Raw genomic sequence first — 18514 nt, forward strand, 5'->3', positions numbered from 1 at the left:
AAGCGTTTCCCTTTGCCCAGTTCCATCTGCGTCCTCTGCAGCTGGACATTCTCCGCTGTTGGGACAAGCGGACCTCTTCCTTGCACAGGCTAGTGGCTCTGTCGCCACAGACCAGGAGCTCTCTTCAGTGGTGGCTTCGGCCCCTCTCTCTGTCCCAGGGACGCTCCTTTCTGATCCCGTCCTGGGTGATTCCCACCACGGATGCCAGTCTATCCGGCTGGGGAGCAGTGTTTCTCCACCACCGAGCACAGGGCACTTGGACTCCGTCCGAATCAGCCCTCTCGATCAATATGCTGGAAATCAGAGCTGTGCTCCTAGCTCTCGTAGCCTTTCACCACCTGTTGGCGGGCAAGCACATTTGAGTCCAGTCAGACAACGCGACAGCAGTTGCCTACATCAATCACCAGGGCGGGACTCGCAGCCGCCTAGCAATGTTGGAAGTTCAACGTATCCTTCAGTGGACGGAGGACTCCAAGTCCACCATATCCGCAGTCCACATCCCAGGCGTAGAAAACTGGGAGGCAGATTATCTCAGCCGTCAAACCGTGGACAGCGGCGAGTGGGCCCTGCATCCGGCAGTGTTCTGGTCAATCTGCCGCAAGTGGGGCACTCCGGAAGTGGATCTAATGGCATCCCGGCACAACAACAAGGTCCCGGTTTACGTGGCTCGCTCCCACGATCCTCAGGCCTTGGCAGCGGACGCGCTGGTTCAGGATTGGTCCCAGTTCCGTCTGGCCTACGTGTTTCCCCCTCTAGCTCTCTTGCCCAGAGTCCTGCGCAAGATCAGAATGGAGGGCCGTCGGGTCATAATCATTGCTCCAGACTGGCCCAGGCGAGCTTGGTACCCAGACCTGCTCCGTCTGTCCGTAGAGGTGCCGTGGCATCTCCCGGACCGCCCAGACCTTCTCTCACAAGGTCCGTTTTTCCGCCAGAATTCTGCGGCTCTCAGATTGACAGCGTGGCTCTTGAGTCCTGGATCCTGACGGCTTCAGACATTCCTTCCGAGGTCATCTCCACTATGACTCAGGCTCGGAAGTCTTCCTCGGCCAGGATTTACCACAAGACTTGGAGAATTTTCCTGTCCTGGTGTCGCTCTTCCGGCCATGCTCCTTGGCCGTTTTCCTTGCCGACCATCCTGTCCTTTCTACAGTCCGGTCTGCAGCTAGGACTATCCCTCAATTCCCTCAAGGGACAGGTCTCGGCTCTGTCAGTGTTGTTCCAGCGGCGTATCGCCCGACTGGCCCAGGTGCGCACCTTCATGCAGGGCGCATCTCACATCATTCCTCCTTACCGGCGGCCTTTGGATCCCTGGGACCTTAATCTGGTCCTCACGGCCTTACAGAAACCCCCCTTTGAGCCTCTTAGGGAGGTTTCTTTGTTTCGACTTTCACAGAAAGTGGTCTTTCTGGTGGCCATAACTTCTCTCAGGAGAGTCTCTGATTTGGCTGCGCTCTCTTCGGAGTCACCCTTTTTGGGTTTTCACCAAGACAAGGTGGTTCTCCGTCCGACTCCGGACTTTCTCCCTAAGGTGGTGTCTCCTTTCCACCTTAACCAGGACATTTCATTGCCTTCCCTTTGTCCGGCCCCTGTGCATCGCTTTGAGAAAGCGTTGCATACTTTAGATTTGGTGCGGGCGCTCCGGATCTATGTGTCACGCACCGCTGCTCTTAGGCGGTGCACCTCTCTTTTTGTGCTGACCACAGGTCAGCGCAAGGGTCTCTCGGCTTCTAAACCGACCCTTGCTCGTTGGATTAGGTCGGCCATATCCGATGCCTACCAATGTTCTCAGGTGCCTCCCCCGCCGGGGATTAAGGCGCACTCGACCAGAGCTGTCTGTGCCTCTTGGGCTTTCAGGCACCAGGCTACGGCTCAGCAGGTCTGTCAGGCTGCCACTTGGTCTAGTCTGCACACCTTTTCGAAGCACTACCAAGTGCATGCTCATGCTTCGGCAGATGCGAGCTTGGGCAGACGCATCCTTCAGGCGGCTGTTGCCCATTTGTGAAGTTAGGTTTTGCCTACTTCTCAGTTTTCTGTTTATTTCCCACCCATGGACTGCTTTGAGACGTCCCATGGTCTGGGTCTCCCATAAGGAACGATGAAGAAAAAGAATTTTGTTTACTTACCGTAAATTCTTTTTCTTATAGTTCCGACATGGGAGGCCCAGCACCCTCCCTGTTGCCTGTTGGCAGTTCTTGTTCCGTGTGTTTTCACCGGCTGTTGTTGTAGACAGAGGTTCCGGTTATTCCGGGTTTTACTCTATCTCTACATGTGGGTGGATGTCCTCCTTCAGCTTTTGCACTAAACTGGCTAGATTTGGTCATCCAGGGGGTGTATATGCTCGGAGGGAGGAGCTACACTTTTTAGTGTAGTACTTTGTGTGTCCTCCGGAGGCAGAAGCTATACACCCATGGTCTGGGTCTCCCATGTCGGAACTATAAGAAAAATAATTTACGGTAAGTAAACAAAATTCTCTTTTTTGTGGTTCTGCTTTATAGACATCAGTGTAATCAGTATTACAGCGCCATTACACCCATGGCTTTACTTTTACATTGCACAATTGTGCTGACAGGTTGGCTTTCAATAGTTTTTGCCTGTGTTCAGGGCCGTATTTACCATTAGGCACCCGTGGTCCGGTGCCTAGGGCGGCAGATTGTGAGGGGCGGCACCTTCTGGCAGCAAAAAAAAAAAAAAAAAAAAAATTTTTTTTTTTTTTTTTTTTACATTTTTTTTTTTGTGGCTGCCGAGCACAGGGAGCTGATTGACCCCGGAACTGCCGGCGCCTGCACTTCCGGGGTCACAGGCGCGCGCCAATCAGCTCCTTCCTCTGTGCTGCGTCCACTGCTGTGTGGACGTCACATGCAGAGCTCACAGCAGGACGCCGCGGATGACGCCGTGATGGAAGCTGGTGTCAGAAGAGGATACTCACGTGAGACAGGAAGATGGTGGCGGGCACTGGAGCAGGTAAGTGGATTCATAAGGAGCGTGGGAGTGTCTCTAATGCAGACCAGAGATCTGCGCATGCGGGGGGGGGAGGCGGCAAAGGCTGATACTGGAGGGAGGCAGAGGCTGAGACTGGGGGTAGGCTGGAGGGAGGCAGAGGCTGAGACTGGGGGGAGGCTGGAGGGAGGCAGAGGCTGAGACTGGGGGGAGGCTGGAGGGAGGCAGAGGCTGAGACTGGGGGGAGGCTGGAGGGAGGCAGAGGCTGAGACTGGGGGGAGGCTGGAGGGAGGCAGAGACTGAGACTGGGGGGAGGCTGGAGGGAGGCAGAGGCTGAGACTGGAGGGAGGCAGAGGCTGAGACTGGAGGGAGGCAGAGGCTGAGACTGGGGGAGGCTGGAGGGAGGCAGAGGCTGAGACTGGAGAGAGGCAGAGGCTGAGACTGGGGGGAGGCTGGAGGGAGGCAGAGGCTGAGACTGGGGGGAGGCTGGAGGGAGGCAGAGGCTGAGACTGGGGGGAGGCTGGAGGGAGGCAGAGGCTGAGACTGGAGGGAGGCAGAGGCTGAGACTGGGGGGAGACTGGAGGGAGGCAGAGGCTGAGACTGGGAGGAGGCTGGAGGGAAGCAGAGGCAGAGACTGGGGGGAGGCTGGAGGGAGGCAGAGGCAGAGACTGGGGGGAGGCTGGAGGGAGGCAGAGGCTGAGACTGGGGGGAGGCTGGAGGGAGGCAGAGGCAGAGACTGGGGGGAGGCTGGAGGGAGGCAGAGGCAGAGACTGGGGGGAGGCTGGAGGGAGGCAGAGGCTGAGACTGGGGGGAGGCTGGAGGGAGGCAGAGGCTGAGACTGGGGGGAGGCTGGAGGGAGGCAGAGGCTGAGACTGGGGGGAGGCTGGAGGGAGGCAGAGGCTGAGACTGGGGGGAGGCTGGAGGGAGGCAGAGGCTGAGACTGGGGGGAGGCTGGAGGGAGGCAGAGGCAGAGACTGGGGGGAGGCTGGAGGGAGGCAGAGGCAGAGACTGGGGGGAGGCTGGAGGGAGGCAGAGGCAGAGACTGGGGGGAGGCTGGAGGGAGGCAGAGACTGGGGGGAGGCTGGAGGGAGGCAGAGACTGGGGGGAGGCTGGAGGGAGGCAGAGGCAGAGACTGGGGGGAGGCTGGAGGGAGGCAGAGGCAGAGACTGGGGGGAGGCTGGAGGGAGGCAGAGGCAGAGACTGGGGGGAGGCTGGAGGGAGGCAGAGGCAGAGACTGGGGGGAGGCTGGAGGGAGGCAGAGGCAGAGACTGGGGGGAGGCTGGAGGGAGGCAGAGACTGGGGGGAGGCTGGAGGGAGGCAGAGGCAGAGACTGGGGGGAGGCTGGAGGGAGGCAGAGGCAGAGACTGGGGGGAGGCTGGAGGGAGGCAGAGGCAGAGACTTGGGGGAGGCTGGAGGGAGGCAGAGGCTGGGACTGAGGGGAGGCTGGAGGGAGGCTGAGACTGGGGGGAGGCTGGAGGGAGGCTGAAGCTGAGACTGGAGGGAGGCTGAGACTGGGGGGAGGCTGGAGGGAGGCTGAAGCTGAGACTGGAGGGAGGCTGAGACTGGGGGGAGGCTGGAGGGAGGCTGAAGCTGAGACTGGAGGGAGGCTGAGACTGGGGGGAGGCTGGAGGGAGGCTGAAGCTGAGACTGGGGGGAGGCTGGAGGGAGGCAGAGGCTGAGACTGGGGGGAGGCTGTAGGGAGGCAGAGGCTGAGACTGGAGAGAGGCTGGAGGGAGGCAGAGGCTGAGACTGTGGGGAGGCTAGAGGGAGGCAGAGACTGGGGGGAGGCTGGAGGGAGGCAGAGGCAGAGACTGGGGGGAGGCTGGAGGGAGGCAGAGGCTAAGACTGGGGGGAGGCTGGAGAGAGGCAGAGGCTGAGACTGGGGGGAGGTTGGAGGGAGGCAGAGGCAGAGACTGGGGGGAGGCTGGAGGGAGGCAGAGACTGGGGGGAGGCTGGAGGGAGGCAGAAGCTGAGACTGGAGGGAGGCTGAGACTGGGGGGAGGCTGGAGGGAGACTGAGGCCGAGACTGGGGGGAGGCTGTAGGGAGGCTGAGGCTGAGACTGGAGGGAGGCTGAGGCTGAGACTGGAGGGAGGCTGAGGCTGAGACTGGAGGGAGGCTGAGGCTGAGACTGGAGGGAGGCTGAGGCTGAGGCTGAGACTTGAGGGAGGCTGAGGCTGAGACTGGAGGGAGGCTGAGGCTGGGGGGAGGCAAAGGCTGAGACGGGGAGAGAGGCTGATGCTGAGGGAAGATAGAGGCTGATGCTGGGGGAGAGAGGCTGATGCTGGGGGAGTGGGAGAGAGGGGCTAATACTAGAGACAGAGGACAAGGGATGAGGGATAGTGCAATGACAAAATCGATTGGGTGGGGGGAGTGTAAGGACACAGAATAAGAGGGGGCAGCATTGTGAGCTCATTGTGAAGAAGGGGCAGCATGTGTGGGATCAGTATGGAGTGGAGCAATGTAGGGGAGTCAATATCAAGAGTGGGGTAGTGTGTGTGGGGGGGTCTCAGCATAAGCGTTAGTGTGGTGGTCTTAGCATGAGTGGGGCAACATGAAGGTCTCATTATGGAAAAGAGGAAGGCAGCATTAGGAGCTCATGGAGAGGGACAGCATGCATGGGACATTGTGAGAAGGGGGCAGCATGCATGGGACACTGAGGAGGGGGCAGCATGCATGGGACACTGTGAGGAGGGGGCAGCATGCATGGGACACTGTGAGGAGGGGGCAGCATGCATGGGACATTGTGAGGAGGGAGCAGCATGCATGGGACATTGTGAAGAGGAGGCAGCATGCATGGGACATTGTAAAGAGGGGGAAGCATGCATGGGACATTGTGAGGAGAGAGAAGCATGCATGGGACATTGTGAGGAGGGGGCAGCATGCAAGGGACATTGTGAGGAGGGGGCAGCATGCATGGGACATTGTGAGGCGGGAGCAGCATGCATGAGACATTGTGAGGAGGGAGCAGCATGCATGGGACATTGTGAGGAGGGGGCAGCATGCATGGGACATTGTGAGGAGGGGGCAGTATGCATGGGACATTGTGAGGAGGGAGCAGCATGCATGGGACATTGTGAAGAGGGGGCAGCATGCATGGGACATTGTGAGGAGGGAGCAGCATGCATGGGACATTGTGAGGAGGGGGCAGCATGCATGGGACATTGTGAGGAGGGGGCAGCATGCATGGGACATTGTGAGGAGGGGGCAGCATGCATGGGACATTGTGAGGAGGGGGCAGCATGCATGGGACATTGTGAGGAGGGGGCAGCATGCATGGGACATTGTGAGGAGGGGGCAGCATGCATGGGGCATTGTCCTCACATCATGCTGCTCCCTCCTCACAATGTACAGATCATATTTCATAATCGAGGAAGGTGTGGTGGATATACAGTAGTTTATAAGGGAGGGCAGAGTGGTGTTTATTAGGGGCAGTGTCACAGTCACAGTATATAAGTGGGGACGGTGTGGTGGGAATATTTTATACTCATGCTATGTTTTGATGTGCCTGTGGTGATTCCCATTGGGGGGAGGGGGGGTTCGTTTCTTATTGATACTTTTTAAAGTGTGCTACAGAGTAGATCTGCCTTAAACAGATGTCGTGTGCGAAAACTCAGTTTTACGTTGTCACTAAGGGGCGCGACCACTTAAAGTGCCTAGGGCAGCATGAAGGCAAAATACAGCCCTGCCTGTGTTAGTAAACCATAAACTTTTTTTTTTATACATTGGGATTCACCCAGAATGAAATTTCACTGGGATGTCAACAGGGATCGGTAGTCTTACGAAATGGAATTAAGCACTTTAACTTCATTAATATATGGATCAAACTGAAATATGGATTATTCTCTATAGAAATCGAGACCATTTCCAAGGAAACATGGCTGTCTGACATCACTTTCAATGCTGTTAATTTTTATTTTTTTTCTTCTTCTGACTCGAATACATTTCCAAGGGTGTTTCATTATGTAAAACATAATGTGTTTCTACAAGCCAGAAATGACCTCTTCTATTAACCATGACGGATACATTCTTTGTAGACGTGGTGGTGGATTATTGCTTCAGATTTGCGGTTATGAGCTGCATTTCTTATATACTTTTTTTGTTGTTTTTACAAAACTTTACATGTTTGAGGAGATTTTTATTTCAGTTTGTTCTTGCTACAGAAAATGCTATCTGTACAGTGGAAACTTGGATTATGAGCATAATTGGTTTTGGGCTCGAGTTATGGAGGAATTGGCCAGGAATTGGTTCTTGTGAAATGGGAGCCCTATCTTGTGCACCCTTATACCACCTATACCAGGACACTGTATTCAGTGGTGGTATCCCCATTGATGTTTGAAATGTTTTACAGGACTTATCGGAAAGGTCCTGAAGTTCGATATTGGTTCTATATGTTTACAGCTGCAATTGCATTAGCTTTATTTCTTTGCAGGGACAGGCTTATTACTGTTGGAGGGTTAACCACACTTACTTGCAGGGCAGAAAGCGTCTTATACCTGGGATCCTGGTTCTATAAAAAGATCTATGTGATATGGGGTCAGAGCTAATATTTATGACCTGGAATGTCAGAGGCCTTAAATCGCCCAAAAAACGTATTAAGGTATTCTCCCAAATTAAGCAAGTCAAGGCCCAACTGGTGGTACTGGTAGAGACTCACCTCACACGGGACACAGCCAGACTAGTAAACAAACCGTGGGTACAATGGTCGGCACATGCGTTCCACACCAGCTACTCCAGGGGTGTCTCTCTATTGGTCCATAGACATATCCGTTGGGAAGTGAAGGTGGTGAGGCGTGACCCGGAGGGGCGATTTGTGTTTATATATGCGTCTATAAAATCTAGAGATTATGTGCTATGTATTTACAACCCCCCGCCAGCTCGCATCTCCATTCTTAAACAAGCAATGAGCTTTGCCCTCAATTATCCAGATGCTTATGTGTTATGTATGGGGGATTTTAATCTTGTGATGAATGAGGAGCAGGACAGGTTTCGGATGGATGGATGGAGGGGGGGACAACATTCGGCCATACACTTGACTGATTTGCAGCAATGCGCGGAGGGAGGTGGGTGGATTGACCTTTGGCGACTCCGGCATCCTAACACCCGAGAATATACATGTCATTCTTCTACTAGACGCACGCTGTCCCGACTAGATTATATTTTTGGGTCGAGCAATATCGCAACCTGGGTGGATGACGTGGTACACGGGGTCAGGGGCATATCAGATCACAGCCCAGTGATTCTTACTATGAAGACTAACCAAGGTGTTGGTAAACCCTTTTGGAGGTTAAACCCCTTTTGGCTAAAACTAATAGATCAAAGTGATAGAACTCTGACCCAAATAGAGGATTTCCTGGAAGCCCACCCTAAACCCTGGAATATTAACTTGGTGTGGGACACCCTTAAAGCCTACCTTAGAGGGTGTTTGTCTTCAACCATAACATATCTTAAAAGAGTGACTAAAACTGAGGATGATATAGTAGAGGGGAGACTTAGGGACTTAGAGGCAATATATATATCGGCCCCAACCGATGGAAATATGGCGGCCTGGATGCAATCATATAGGTTATATATGCAGCACTCTGAGACCAAGTCCAAACGCAAATTGTTCTTTACCCGACAATCATATTTTGAGCTTGGAAATCAATCCAGTAAATTATTGGCATATATGGTTAGGCAACACAACACTTCAAATACAATATTGGGTATACGGAGGATGGATGGCTCAATAGCTACATCCCCTGAGGATATTTTAGAGTGCTTTTGTGAATACTATAAAACCCTATACACATCTAGAAATCCTCATGGAGTTCAAAGTTGCGTGACATATTTGTCGGATTTGGAGTTTCCCACTTTGAGTGAATCACAACGGGAGTCTCTGGAGGCGGACATCACACTGGATGAAGTGATTACTGCCATCTCTGATATGGCTAGGGGGAAATCCCCGGGTCCAGATGGCCTTCCCATAGAATTCTATAGTAAATATTGTGACGTATTGGCCCCGATTCTTTTAGAGGTTTTCTCACATTTTTCAGCCGGCGACTCTCTACCTGCCTCCTTGTACGAACCACATATAGTCGTGCTGAGGAAGGAGGGTAAAGACCCACTAGACTGCGGTTCATACCGTCCTATATCCCTAGTTAACGTGGATTACAAGATCTTTACCAAAATACTGGCGTCCAGGCTTAATTCAGTCATATTGAGTATAGTTCACCCAGATCAAACCGGATTTATGCCTGGGAAAAACACCTCTATAAATATAAGACGGGTCCAGTCCATAGTGCAATATAGCACACTGGTCCAGGAGAACGAGTGGGCCTTGGCCTCGCTGGACGCGGCCAAGGCATTTGACTCTGTAGAATGGCCATTTTTATTTGCCTGCCTCCAGAGATTTGCTTTTGGGCCTAAATTCAGTAACTGGATTCATATGTTGTATAGGTCCCCGACAGCCAGGATACTAGTCAATGGTGCTATGTCTACACCCTTCGCATTGAACCGGGGCACAAGACAGGGATGCCCTCTGTCTCCAGCATTGTTTGCACTAGTTATTGAAGCTTTGGCAATTAGAATCCGCTCTCATCCACAGATCACTGGAATCACTATAGCCGACCGAACAGATCAAATAGGATTGTATGCGGATGACATGGTTGTCTTAGATAGAGTGCAAGAGACTCTACCGGTGGTTATAGACACAATAGATACATTTGGGGAGTTTTCGGGACTACGCATCAACTGGGATAAGTCGGCTTTGATGCCATTAATGCATGGGTCTGGAATTTCAATGGAGGGTAGGTCACCTTTGCAAGTGGTAACTAGCTTTAAATACCTGGGAATACACATACAGAAAGACCATACACTAGACCTGCAGACGAGTATAACACCACTTCTGGAGCACGTTAAACTTAAATATAACTTGTGGAGCAAGCTACCCCTGTCAGTGGTTGGCAGAATAAATTTAATCAAAATGATATTACTTCCAAAGCTTAGTTATACACTACAACATAGTGCAGTATCAGTACCCAAATCCTTCTTCTCAATGTTGAACTCGCTTACTACCTCTTTCATATGGGGGAAATCCAGACCCAAACTTCGGTTATCCATTTTACAGAGATCCAAAAGACTGGGAGGGATGGCGTTACCGGAGTTCTTCCTCTACTACCTCGCGGGACAGCTTAGGGCACTAGAGACTTGGATGCCTGGATGTCAGCTGCCAAACTCTGAGAGTCACTTGGCACACGCGGCTGGGACTGATTGTTTAGTGGGTTTTCTGGAATCAGAAGGACTGAGAACACCATGGCAATTACCCCTCCTCAGGTTGGCAAGATTAGTCTGGCGACAAGCCAAGAGGGTGGTACACTTCGAAGGGGTGGTGGCGGAACTCCCATTATGGGGGAATAGCCACTTCCATACTCTGAGAGATCACCCCTCGGCGCAATTCTGGGCCACTCACAGCGTCAGTGCATTAGGTGATCTTTTTGTCCCGGGAACCACAACCTTCAAGTCCTTTGAACAAGTCCAGATTGAATATAATGTTCCAAGATCACAATTCTTTAGATACCTGCAGATTCGTACAGCGATTCAATCCCACATACAGAAAATTGGAGTGAGGAAATTGATATCATCACTTCCTATGATAGGTTTTCTAAAATCACAAGGACCTCGAGGCCTCATCTCAGCTATATATATTTGCCTGTTGTCAGTGGGGGTGGAGTCTGACCCCTTGCCAGCCCAGGATAGATGGAAATCTCTAATTCCCTCTCTACAGGGAGAGGAATGGGAAAGAGATATTGGAATCTCCGACTGCGGTATCCCTTTCGGTTAATAATTGATTCAATGTTACATTGTCCACCAGGCATACCTTACTCCAACTCGATTATTTAGTATGGGCCGTTCTCGTACATCGGAGTGCCCGAGGTGTCATCTCTCGGGGGCAAATTTCATACATATGATTTGGAGCTGTCCCAATATATCTTCGTACTGGCGGGGAGTGACATCTCTGCTGACATCGATTGGGTCGATTCCTCATTTCTGTGACTCTTTGATATACCTGTTTGGGGTGGTGGAGGAAGAGTCCTGGGATCATTACATGACAATATTCCTCAGAGAGACATTGTTTCTGTCTAGGAAATTAATAGCTCTGAGGTGGATGGGAGATTCGAATCTAACTGTGCGGTCCTGGGTTAAACTAGTCAATGCAACCATAGTCTATGAGCGGGTGGTATATTATAATAGGGGGTGCCCGGGAAAATTTAACAAAATCTGGGGTTTGTGGAATTCTTCTCCAGACACACTTGCAGAGGTTTGAGGGAGATTATGCGGATAATGGTGGTTCCCGTTAGATGTTGGGATATGAAACACTGTCCAATAGTATATTGAGGTATAATAATGCAATGTGGCTGTTCTTTCTTTCTTCCTTTTTCTATTCCTCTTTCTATCTTGTTTTCAAAATATGGTCATGCTGATAGTTACAGCTGTTCTTATGCTCAATATAAAATTAGATATATATGCAAATGATAAGATAGAACAATGTTATTATCCATACTACTTAACTGCTAAAGATATTATGGACTTTATATGACTGTTTATTGTTATATTTAAATATTACTATCTATATACGGAGCTATCTTTATATGGCAAATGTCAGTTGTACCATGTTTTGAAATTGTTAATAAAACGAAGTTAAAAAAATAATTGGTTTTGGGAGTGAGCTCTTAAACAAAGTTACTCTTATATCAAAGCAAATTTTCCCATAGGAAATAATTGACATGCAGACAATTTGTTCCATAACCCAAAAATATTTACTGCATTTATACAAACTTATTAAAGTAATACATAATGTACTGCATTCATATAAAATTATTACAGTGCACTAATACAAAATACTCTGCAGTAAAAAAACATAAAAAGAAAACAAATTTAACTGCGTGTTAGCTTACTATAGAATTGTTGGTGTGCGGGAGGTATGCTATAGACAAAAAAAAAATTTAGTATAAATATGACAACCTTTTTATTCTAGTACAATACACAAAAAAAAATACCCCAAATCTATTCTCCCCAAAATAAGGGCAGAACTAAACTGAATGTGTAGGGATACTGCACAGGAAATTAGACTACAGTACAAGCAATAGCAGAAAGTACAATACTGTATCCACAAATGCATATTGATAAATATGATTATATGTCTGTGTACTGTACAATGGTATACCGTACATATGTGCAGAAAGTTACCTCTACAACAGTGCCGAGTGTTGTGAAAGGACAGAACCAGAAGTGTGCACGGTGAGGATTTGCTCTTATTGTAAATCATTACTCTTAAACCAAGTTAGGGGTACTTCACACACAGCGAGATCGCTACTGAGATCGCTGCTGAGTCACGGCCCCTGCTGTGAGATCGCTGCTCGTTACACACAGCCCTGGTTCGTTTTTTTTATTGTTGCTCTCCCGCTGATAAGCACACATCGCAGTGTGTGACAGCGAGAGAGCAACAATCTGAATGTGCAGGGAGCAGAAGCCGGCGTCTGACAGCCTGCAGTAAGCTGTAACCAAGGTAAACATCGGGTAACCAAGGTGGTTACCCGATATTTACCTTCGTTACCAGCCTCCGCAGCTCTCACGCTGCCAGTGCCGGCTCCTGCTCCCTGCACACTCTAAGCTAAGCGGTGTGCGCTGGTAACTAAGGTAAACATCGGGTAACCATACCCGATGTTTACCTTAGTTACCAGTGTCCGCAGCTTCCAGACGCCGGCTCCGTGCAAGCGCAGCGTCTCTTGCACGTCGCTGCTGGCTGGGGGCTGGCCACTGGTTGCTGGTGAGATCTGCCTGTTTAACAGCTCACTAGCGACCATGTAGCGACGCAGCAGTGATCCTGACCAGGTCAGATTGCTGGTGGGATCGCTGCTGCGTCGCTAAAGTGTGACTGTACCCTTACTCTTAATCCAAGGTTTCACTGTGTAACATGATCATTATAAAACAATCATACCCTCCCAAGAAAAACTCATCATCACAACTTATTGGAAACATTTAAACGGGTTCTCATCATAAATTGGTTAAATTGGTATATAAAACCAAGTAACTTTTGCAACTTCTTAAGAATACAGAGGATTTTTTAATAATGGAAGGCTTTCTAATAGTTTAGTACGCTGCACATTACTTAGCCTGCACAGTTTGCTGGTATCCTTTCCTAGTACCCTAGGCACCTCTGATAGCAGTGAAACCCTGCTATGCTGTTTACTTTTGAGGCTACCCAGATTGCTGGGTCCAGCCAGCTTCAGAGGCAACACTGGAGGTTTGAAAACTGCACACGGTTTGAGCCACCTGTGCAGCCGTGTTTCTGATTTTGTCTTGTGAGCCATTCAAGAGGGTAACTTCCCCTAGCAAACCAAGTCGGGAGGCCGGGTAGTAGTCTGCTCATAAACGCATAATAAAAAAAAACAAAAAAAACTTGTATTGAGTGATATGGAAAAACAGAAAAATAATTGTGTGTGTGTGTGTGTGTGTGTGTGTGTGTGTGTGTGTGTGTGTTTTTGGTTTGTTTTTTGTTTTTGTTTGGGTTTTTTTGAGGGGGGGGGGTTGGGGGTTTACTATGGCTTTAATTTAATTCCCAGCCAAATTTTTACATTTTGTTTACTGTAAGCAAAATATGCTCTCTAAACTGCTTTTCTTGTTGGCAGGAAGGTGTGGAGGTCAGAGTTGCTCGGATATTTAATACATTTGGGCCACGTATGCACATGAACGATGGAAGAGTTGTCAGTAACTTTGTACTACAAGCACTACAGGGAGAGCCGTTAACTGTAAGTACAAAATGGCAAGCCATATTGGTCTGAGGGACCGCTAATGGGCTTCTTCTAATTGAAGATTGGCCTTTCCATCCGGTCTGTTCCACACCTCCGCACATTCTGTTTTCTGCAACAAACCTTTTAGTGGGATTAAAGTATCGATCTCTATAGTCCGTGATGGATGCATGAAGGTGAATCTACTGTGACTTTATGAAGGAATGTAGTGAGCTTGGACGTTTCATCTCTAATAAATAAGATTATCTAAGGTTTTCTTGCCTTGCTTTATGGAAAGGCATCTGAACCTTATTGTATCGAGATTTCGCTCATCACTTTTTGGGTCCAAAAGTCTTAACGTTGCTTTCTCCTGATTTTTTTTTTTTTTTTGCATGACTATATGTTCACAAAATGAGTAGCTTTGTCGTGCCTCGTCCCCAACGTCACACCTCGGCGCAGTGTCTTCTTCTGCCTTGGTGCCCTCCGCTGCATCCTCCTTTACTGCTTTTTTTTTTTTTTTTGTTATACAGAATATTTTACTGTCTTTTTATAAAGTTACTTAAGAAACAAACAAAACCTTTCTATGGAACTGACTGAACCTTGTACACAGTGCAGACCTTGCTAGACCACTTGCACTTGACAGAACTGCTGCGATCAGAGCTAACTATATTAAATGGAATAATAAAAGCGCAGCAAAATGTGACTCTAGACAGGTAAAGGGAATCTGTCACCAGGTTTTTGCTTCCCATCTGAGAGCAGCATAATTTAGAGACAGACCCGGATTCCAGTGATGTGTCACTTACTGAGCCGTTTGCTGTCATTTTGATAACATCAATGTTTTCTCTGCTGCAGATCTAGCAGTTATATATAGCTCATGAATATGCTGGACTACCTGCAGCACGCCAAGTAGTCCTCTAATGGTAATCACATCACATAATCGGCAGTAGATTATCAAAACTACACTAAGCAGCCCAGTAAGTGACACATCACTAAAATCAGGATCTCTGCCCCTACATTATGCTGCTCTCAGATAAGGTGGCAAAAACCTGGTGACAAATTCCCTTTTTGAAGGAGGGAAAAAAATGTCCACGTCTCCAAGAGTTTAAATTGAAATTTTGATGTTGTTTTTGGAATTATTTGCTTTACACGCAAGAGTTATAAGAAATCTGCCTCACATGTTTTGTGTATTGAGCTGTTCTTCCTACAGCATTATGTTAAGCCTAGGTCACACGTAGTGACGCAGCAGCGATCAAGACGATGATCTGACCTTATCAGGATCGCTGCTGCGCCGTTACATGGTCGCTGGTGAGCTGTCAAACAGGCAGATCTCACCAGCGACCAGCCAGCAGCGACGCGTGGAAGCGATGCTGCGCTTGGTAACTAAGGTAAATATCGGGCAACCAAGCAAAGTGCTTCGCTTGGTTACCCGATATTTACCTTGGTTACCAGCGCACACCGCTTAGCGCTGGCTCCTGCACTCGTAGCCAGAGAACACATCGGGTTAATAAGCAAACCGCTTTGCTTATAGTTACCCGATGTGTACCTTGGCTACGTGTGCAGGGAGCAGGTAGCCGGCTTCAAGAAGCTGCGGACGCTGGTAATGAAAGTAAATATCAAGTAACCAAGCCTTTGCTTGGGTACCCGATATTTACCTTGGTAACCTGCGTCCGCAGAAGCCGGCTCCTGCTGCCTGCACATTCAGTTGTTGCTCTGTCGCTGTCACACACAGCAATATGTGCTTCACAGCAGGAGAGTAACGACCAAAAAATGGTCCAGGACATTCAGCAACAAAAGCCGACCTCACAGCAGGGGCCAGGTTGTTGCTGGATGTCACACACAGCAACATCGCTAGCAAGGTCGCTGCTACGTCACAGAAAATGGTGACTAAGCAGCGACGTCGTCACTGTGTGTGACATGACCATTAGAATATCACTGAATTCCTTTTTTATAGCTTTGTTGTATTTAGAGATAAGGGATTTTTAAGTTCTAATTCATTTATTTATTTATTTATTTATTTATTTTTTCCCCCTCCCTCCATAGGTATATGGGTCAGGATCACAGACCAGGGCGTTTCAATACGTCAGGTTAGTACGTGAGTTTCTGGCTTGTGTGTGGTTTGGGTGTTTTGTTTTTTTTTTTTTTTTTTTTTTTTTTTTTTTTTCCTAAAGTTCAATCTTTATCTTGGGTCCTTTCACTTTAATGTAATAAAGGGAGTATCACAAGGCTTTTGCCACCTAATCCTAGAACAGCATGTAATATAAATGGAGACCCTGATTCTTCGATGTCTCTTAATGAGTGTTGAGCGAGTAGGTAGCTATTCGTACTCACTATGCAGTTAGCGAGTACTGTTTGCTACATTGCACCCGCTAATCATAACGAATATATGAGTAAGTCAATGGGAAATAATCGCTAAGTAGCGAGTAACCCTAATGCCGTACTATTCGTGTGAATAGTACGGGTTTCGGGTTACTCACTACTTAGCGAGTATTTCCCATTGACTTACATTGTGTCCGCTACAAGTAACGAATATGCGAGTAGCAGACAGTACCCACTAACAGCATAGTGAGTATGAATAGTCAACTACTCGCTCAACACTACTCTTAATTGATTGATTTTGTTATAGTTTTGATCAAATGGCAGTAAATGATCACTAGAAGACTAGTAAACCTGCTACCATGTAGCCTAACCACATCCCCACCGCTGATTATCTGAACCTGATAAGTGACATAACATTGTGCTGCTCTCAGATGGAAAACCTGGTGACAGATTTCACTTAATGGAAATTTTCAACTAATACATTTTATATTTGAGGGAAGTGATGGAAATAGATTTTAGTAATCTATGAATTAAACCTGGTAATCCTTTAACTCCGTGTAGCATTGCTTGAATGTTGTGACTGAGCATAATGTAGAATTACTGCAATCTTATAAATGACGTCTCTATGGGTCCATTCATACTTCTATGGTGTTAAATTTGGGCATAAATGACGGTTTTATTGCCCTCTAGTGACCAATTTATGCAATTACTAAGACATATGGAATAATAAATCAATATTGTAATTGCATAAAGTCTGAATGAACAGTCTTGTGCTTAATAAGTACACTCTATCCTTTTATTAACTAAAGCTGTAAGATAAAGTGGGAAATAGTTATCAGGTACTTGGTTCCAACTTGGCAAGGTATTAGCGATCTACAGGATAAGTGATCATGCTTTTATATTTGGGGGTTTGACCTATGGGAAATGCTCAATCTCTGTCCATTGTTTTGCGACTGCTGAAGATGGCTAAGTGCTATAGACAGAATAGAGCATTCTGGAGTTTTCTGTATCAGTCAGGGGTGGGGGCTGGATTGATCTTACATTCTTTACAGCTACAGTGCTTTGAAAAAGTACTCATACCCTGTAAACTTCCAGTTGTTCGGGGTTTTTTTTATTTTGGTTTTTTTTTCGCATTATACCCACAATTTGAAATTTTTATTTTTATGTGCTATAACACAAAGTAACAACCATTTGTAAAGTATAAGGCTAGGTTCACATTTCCGTTGTTTTCCATCAGTCACATGCATTGCTTGACGCTTGTGACTGATGCGTTGTACAACTGGTGACAAGAATTGGAATTCATTGTCACGGGAAAGCGGATTCCGTTGTAAAACGAGTGATCGTTCACAATAGCCGGCTTCTGTGAGCGATCAGCTGATTGGCCGGCTTCTGTGAGCGATCAGCTGATCTCCCGGCCGCCGGCTTTTGAGAGCGACTGATCGCTCACAGAAGCCGGCGATTTAGCTGATCATTTGGCCGCTAAGAGCATGCGCAGCGAAATCAAAAGTATTCCGTTGCTCAAAAAACATTACATGCTGCGTTCCTGCCGCCCGACAGCCAGTCGTTCCACGACTGATCAGTCGGGCGGAGGATGCAACGCAAGGGCATTAGTCGCAATCCGCCGCTCATACAAGTCTATGGGAAACAACGGAATGTCAAACGGATTGCGTCGTTTATCAGAGCGGCGGATTGTGACTGATCATAAACAACGGAAATGTGAACCTAGCCTAAAGGAAATAATGCATGGTTTTCTAAATATTTTCGAAATACAAATCTGCAAACTGTGATGTGCATTTGTAGTTTGCCCCCGGAGTCTATACTTATGTAAGACCATCATGCACTGCAATTCTTTTGTAACTCTTTTGGGGTATGTCTGTAATAGTGTTTTTGTATAGCACCAAAATATTCTGCAGCACATACCCTTTCTCTAAAGTCTTATCTTATTTGTACAGGTATTCTCTGAATGGTTATGTGCACACGTTGTGTATTCGGATGCTGAAATTTTTGCACCATTTCTGTATCTTTTTGCTCTGTTTTTGCATACATGTTTCACTGAAGTATTTCTGGCGTTTTTTGGACACCAACGAATACTACAGAGATGGATAATAGAGATACAGACAGATATATAAACACATAGACATAAAAAGCTGTCCACACGGTGAAATTTTATGATTTAAAAAAAAATTAAATGACAAAAAGCGACATGGGGGTCACCTATTTTTATTTATTTTATTTTTTAATTTTTTTTTATAACCAGCAAAGGTAAAGCAGACAGCTGCAGGCTGATTATTAGGCTGGGAAGGTCCACGATTATTGGGCCCTTCCCAGCCTAAAAATTAGCAGCCTGCAGCCGCCCTAGAGATGGAACATTGTGTCGGCTCTTCCTGATACTCTTGTGTGGTAGCAATCTGGGTAATGGTAGTTGGGATTTATGTCGGTGTTATGTGAGGGCTGAAATTAAAATTATAATTAATATGTAAATATTGAACAGAAT

The 18514-nt window shown here is 47.8% G+C and overlaps 1 protein-coding gene across 1 annotated transcript in view; it reads left to right on the forward strand.

Annotated features, from left to right (window-relative positions):
• Positions 1 to 18514, forward strand: part of UXS1 (UDP-glucuronate decarboxylase 1) — a 94400-nt gene that overhangs the window by 54849 nt on the left and 21037 nt on the right. The window contains 2 exon segments of the mRNA XM_075334261.1: positions 13606 to 13725; positions 15745 to 15788. Of these exon segments, the coding sequence (XP_075190376.1) occupies positions 13606 to 13725; positions 15745 to 15788 (164 nt within the window).

Source organism: Anomaloglossus baeobatrachus, chromosome 2 (assembly GCF_048569485.1).
Source record: "Anomaloglossus baeobatrachus isolate aAnoBae1 chromosome 2, aAnoBae1.hap1, whole genome shotgun sequence".
NCBI lineage: Eukaryota > Metazoa > Chordata > Amphibia > Anura > Aromobatidae > Anomaloglossus > Anomaloglossus baeobatrachus.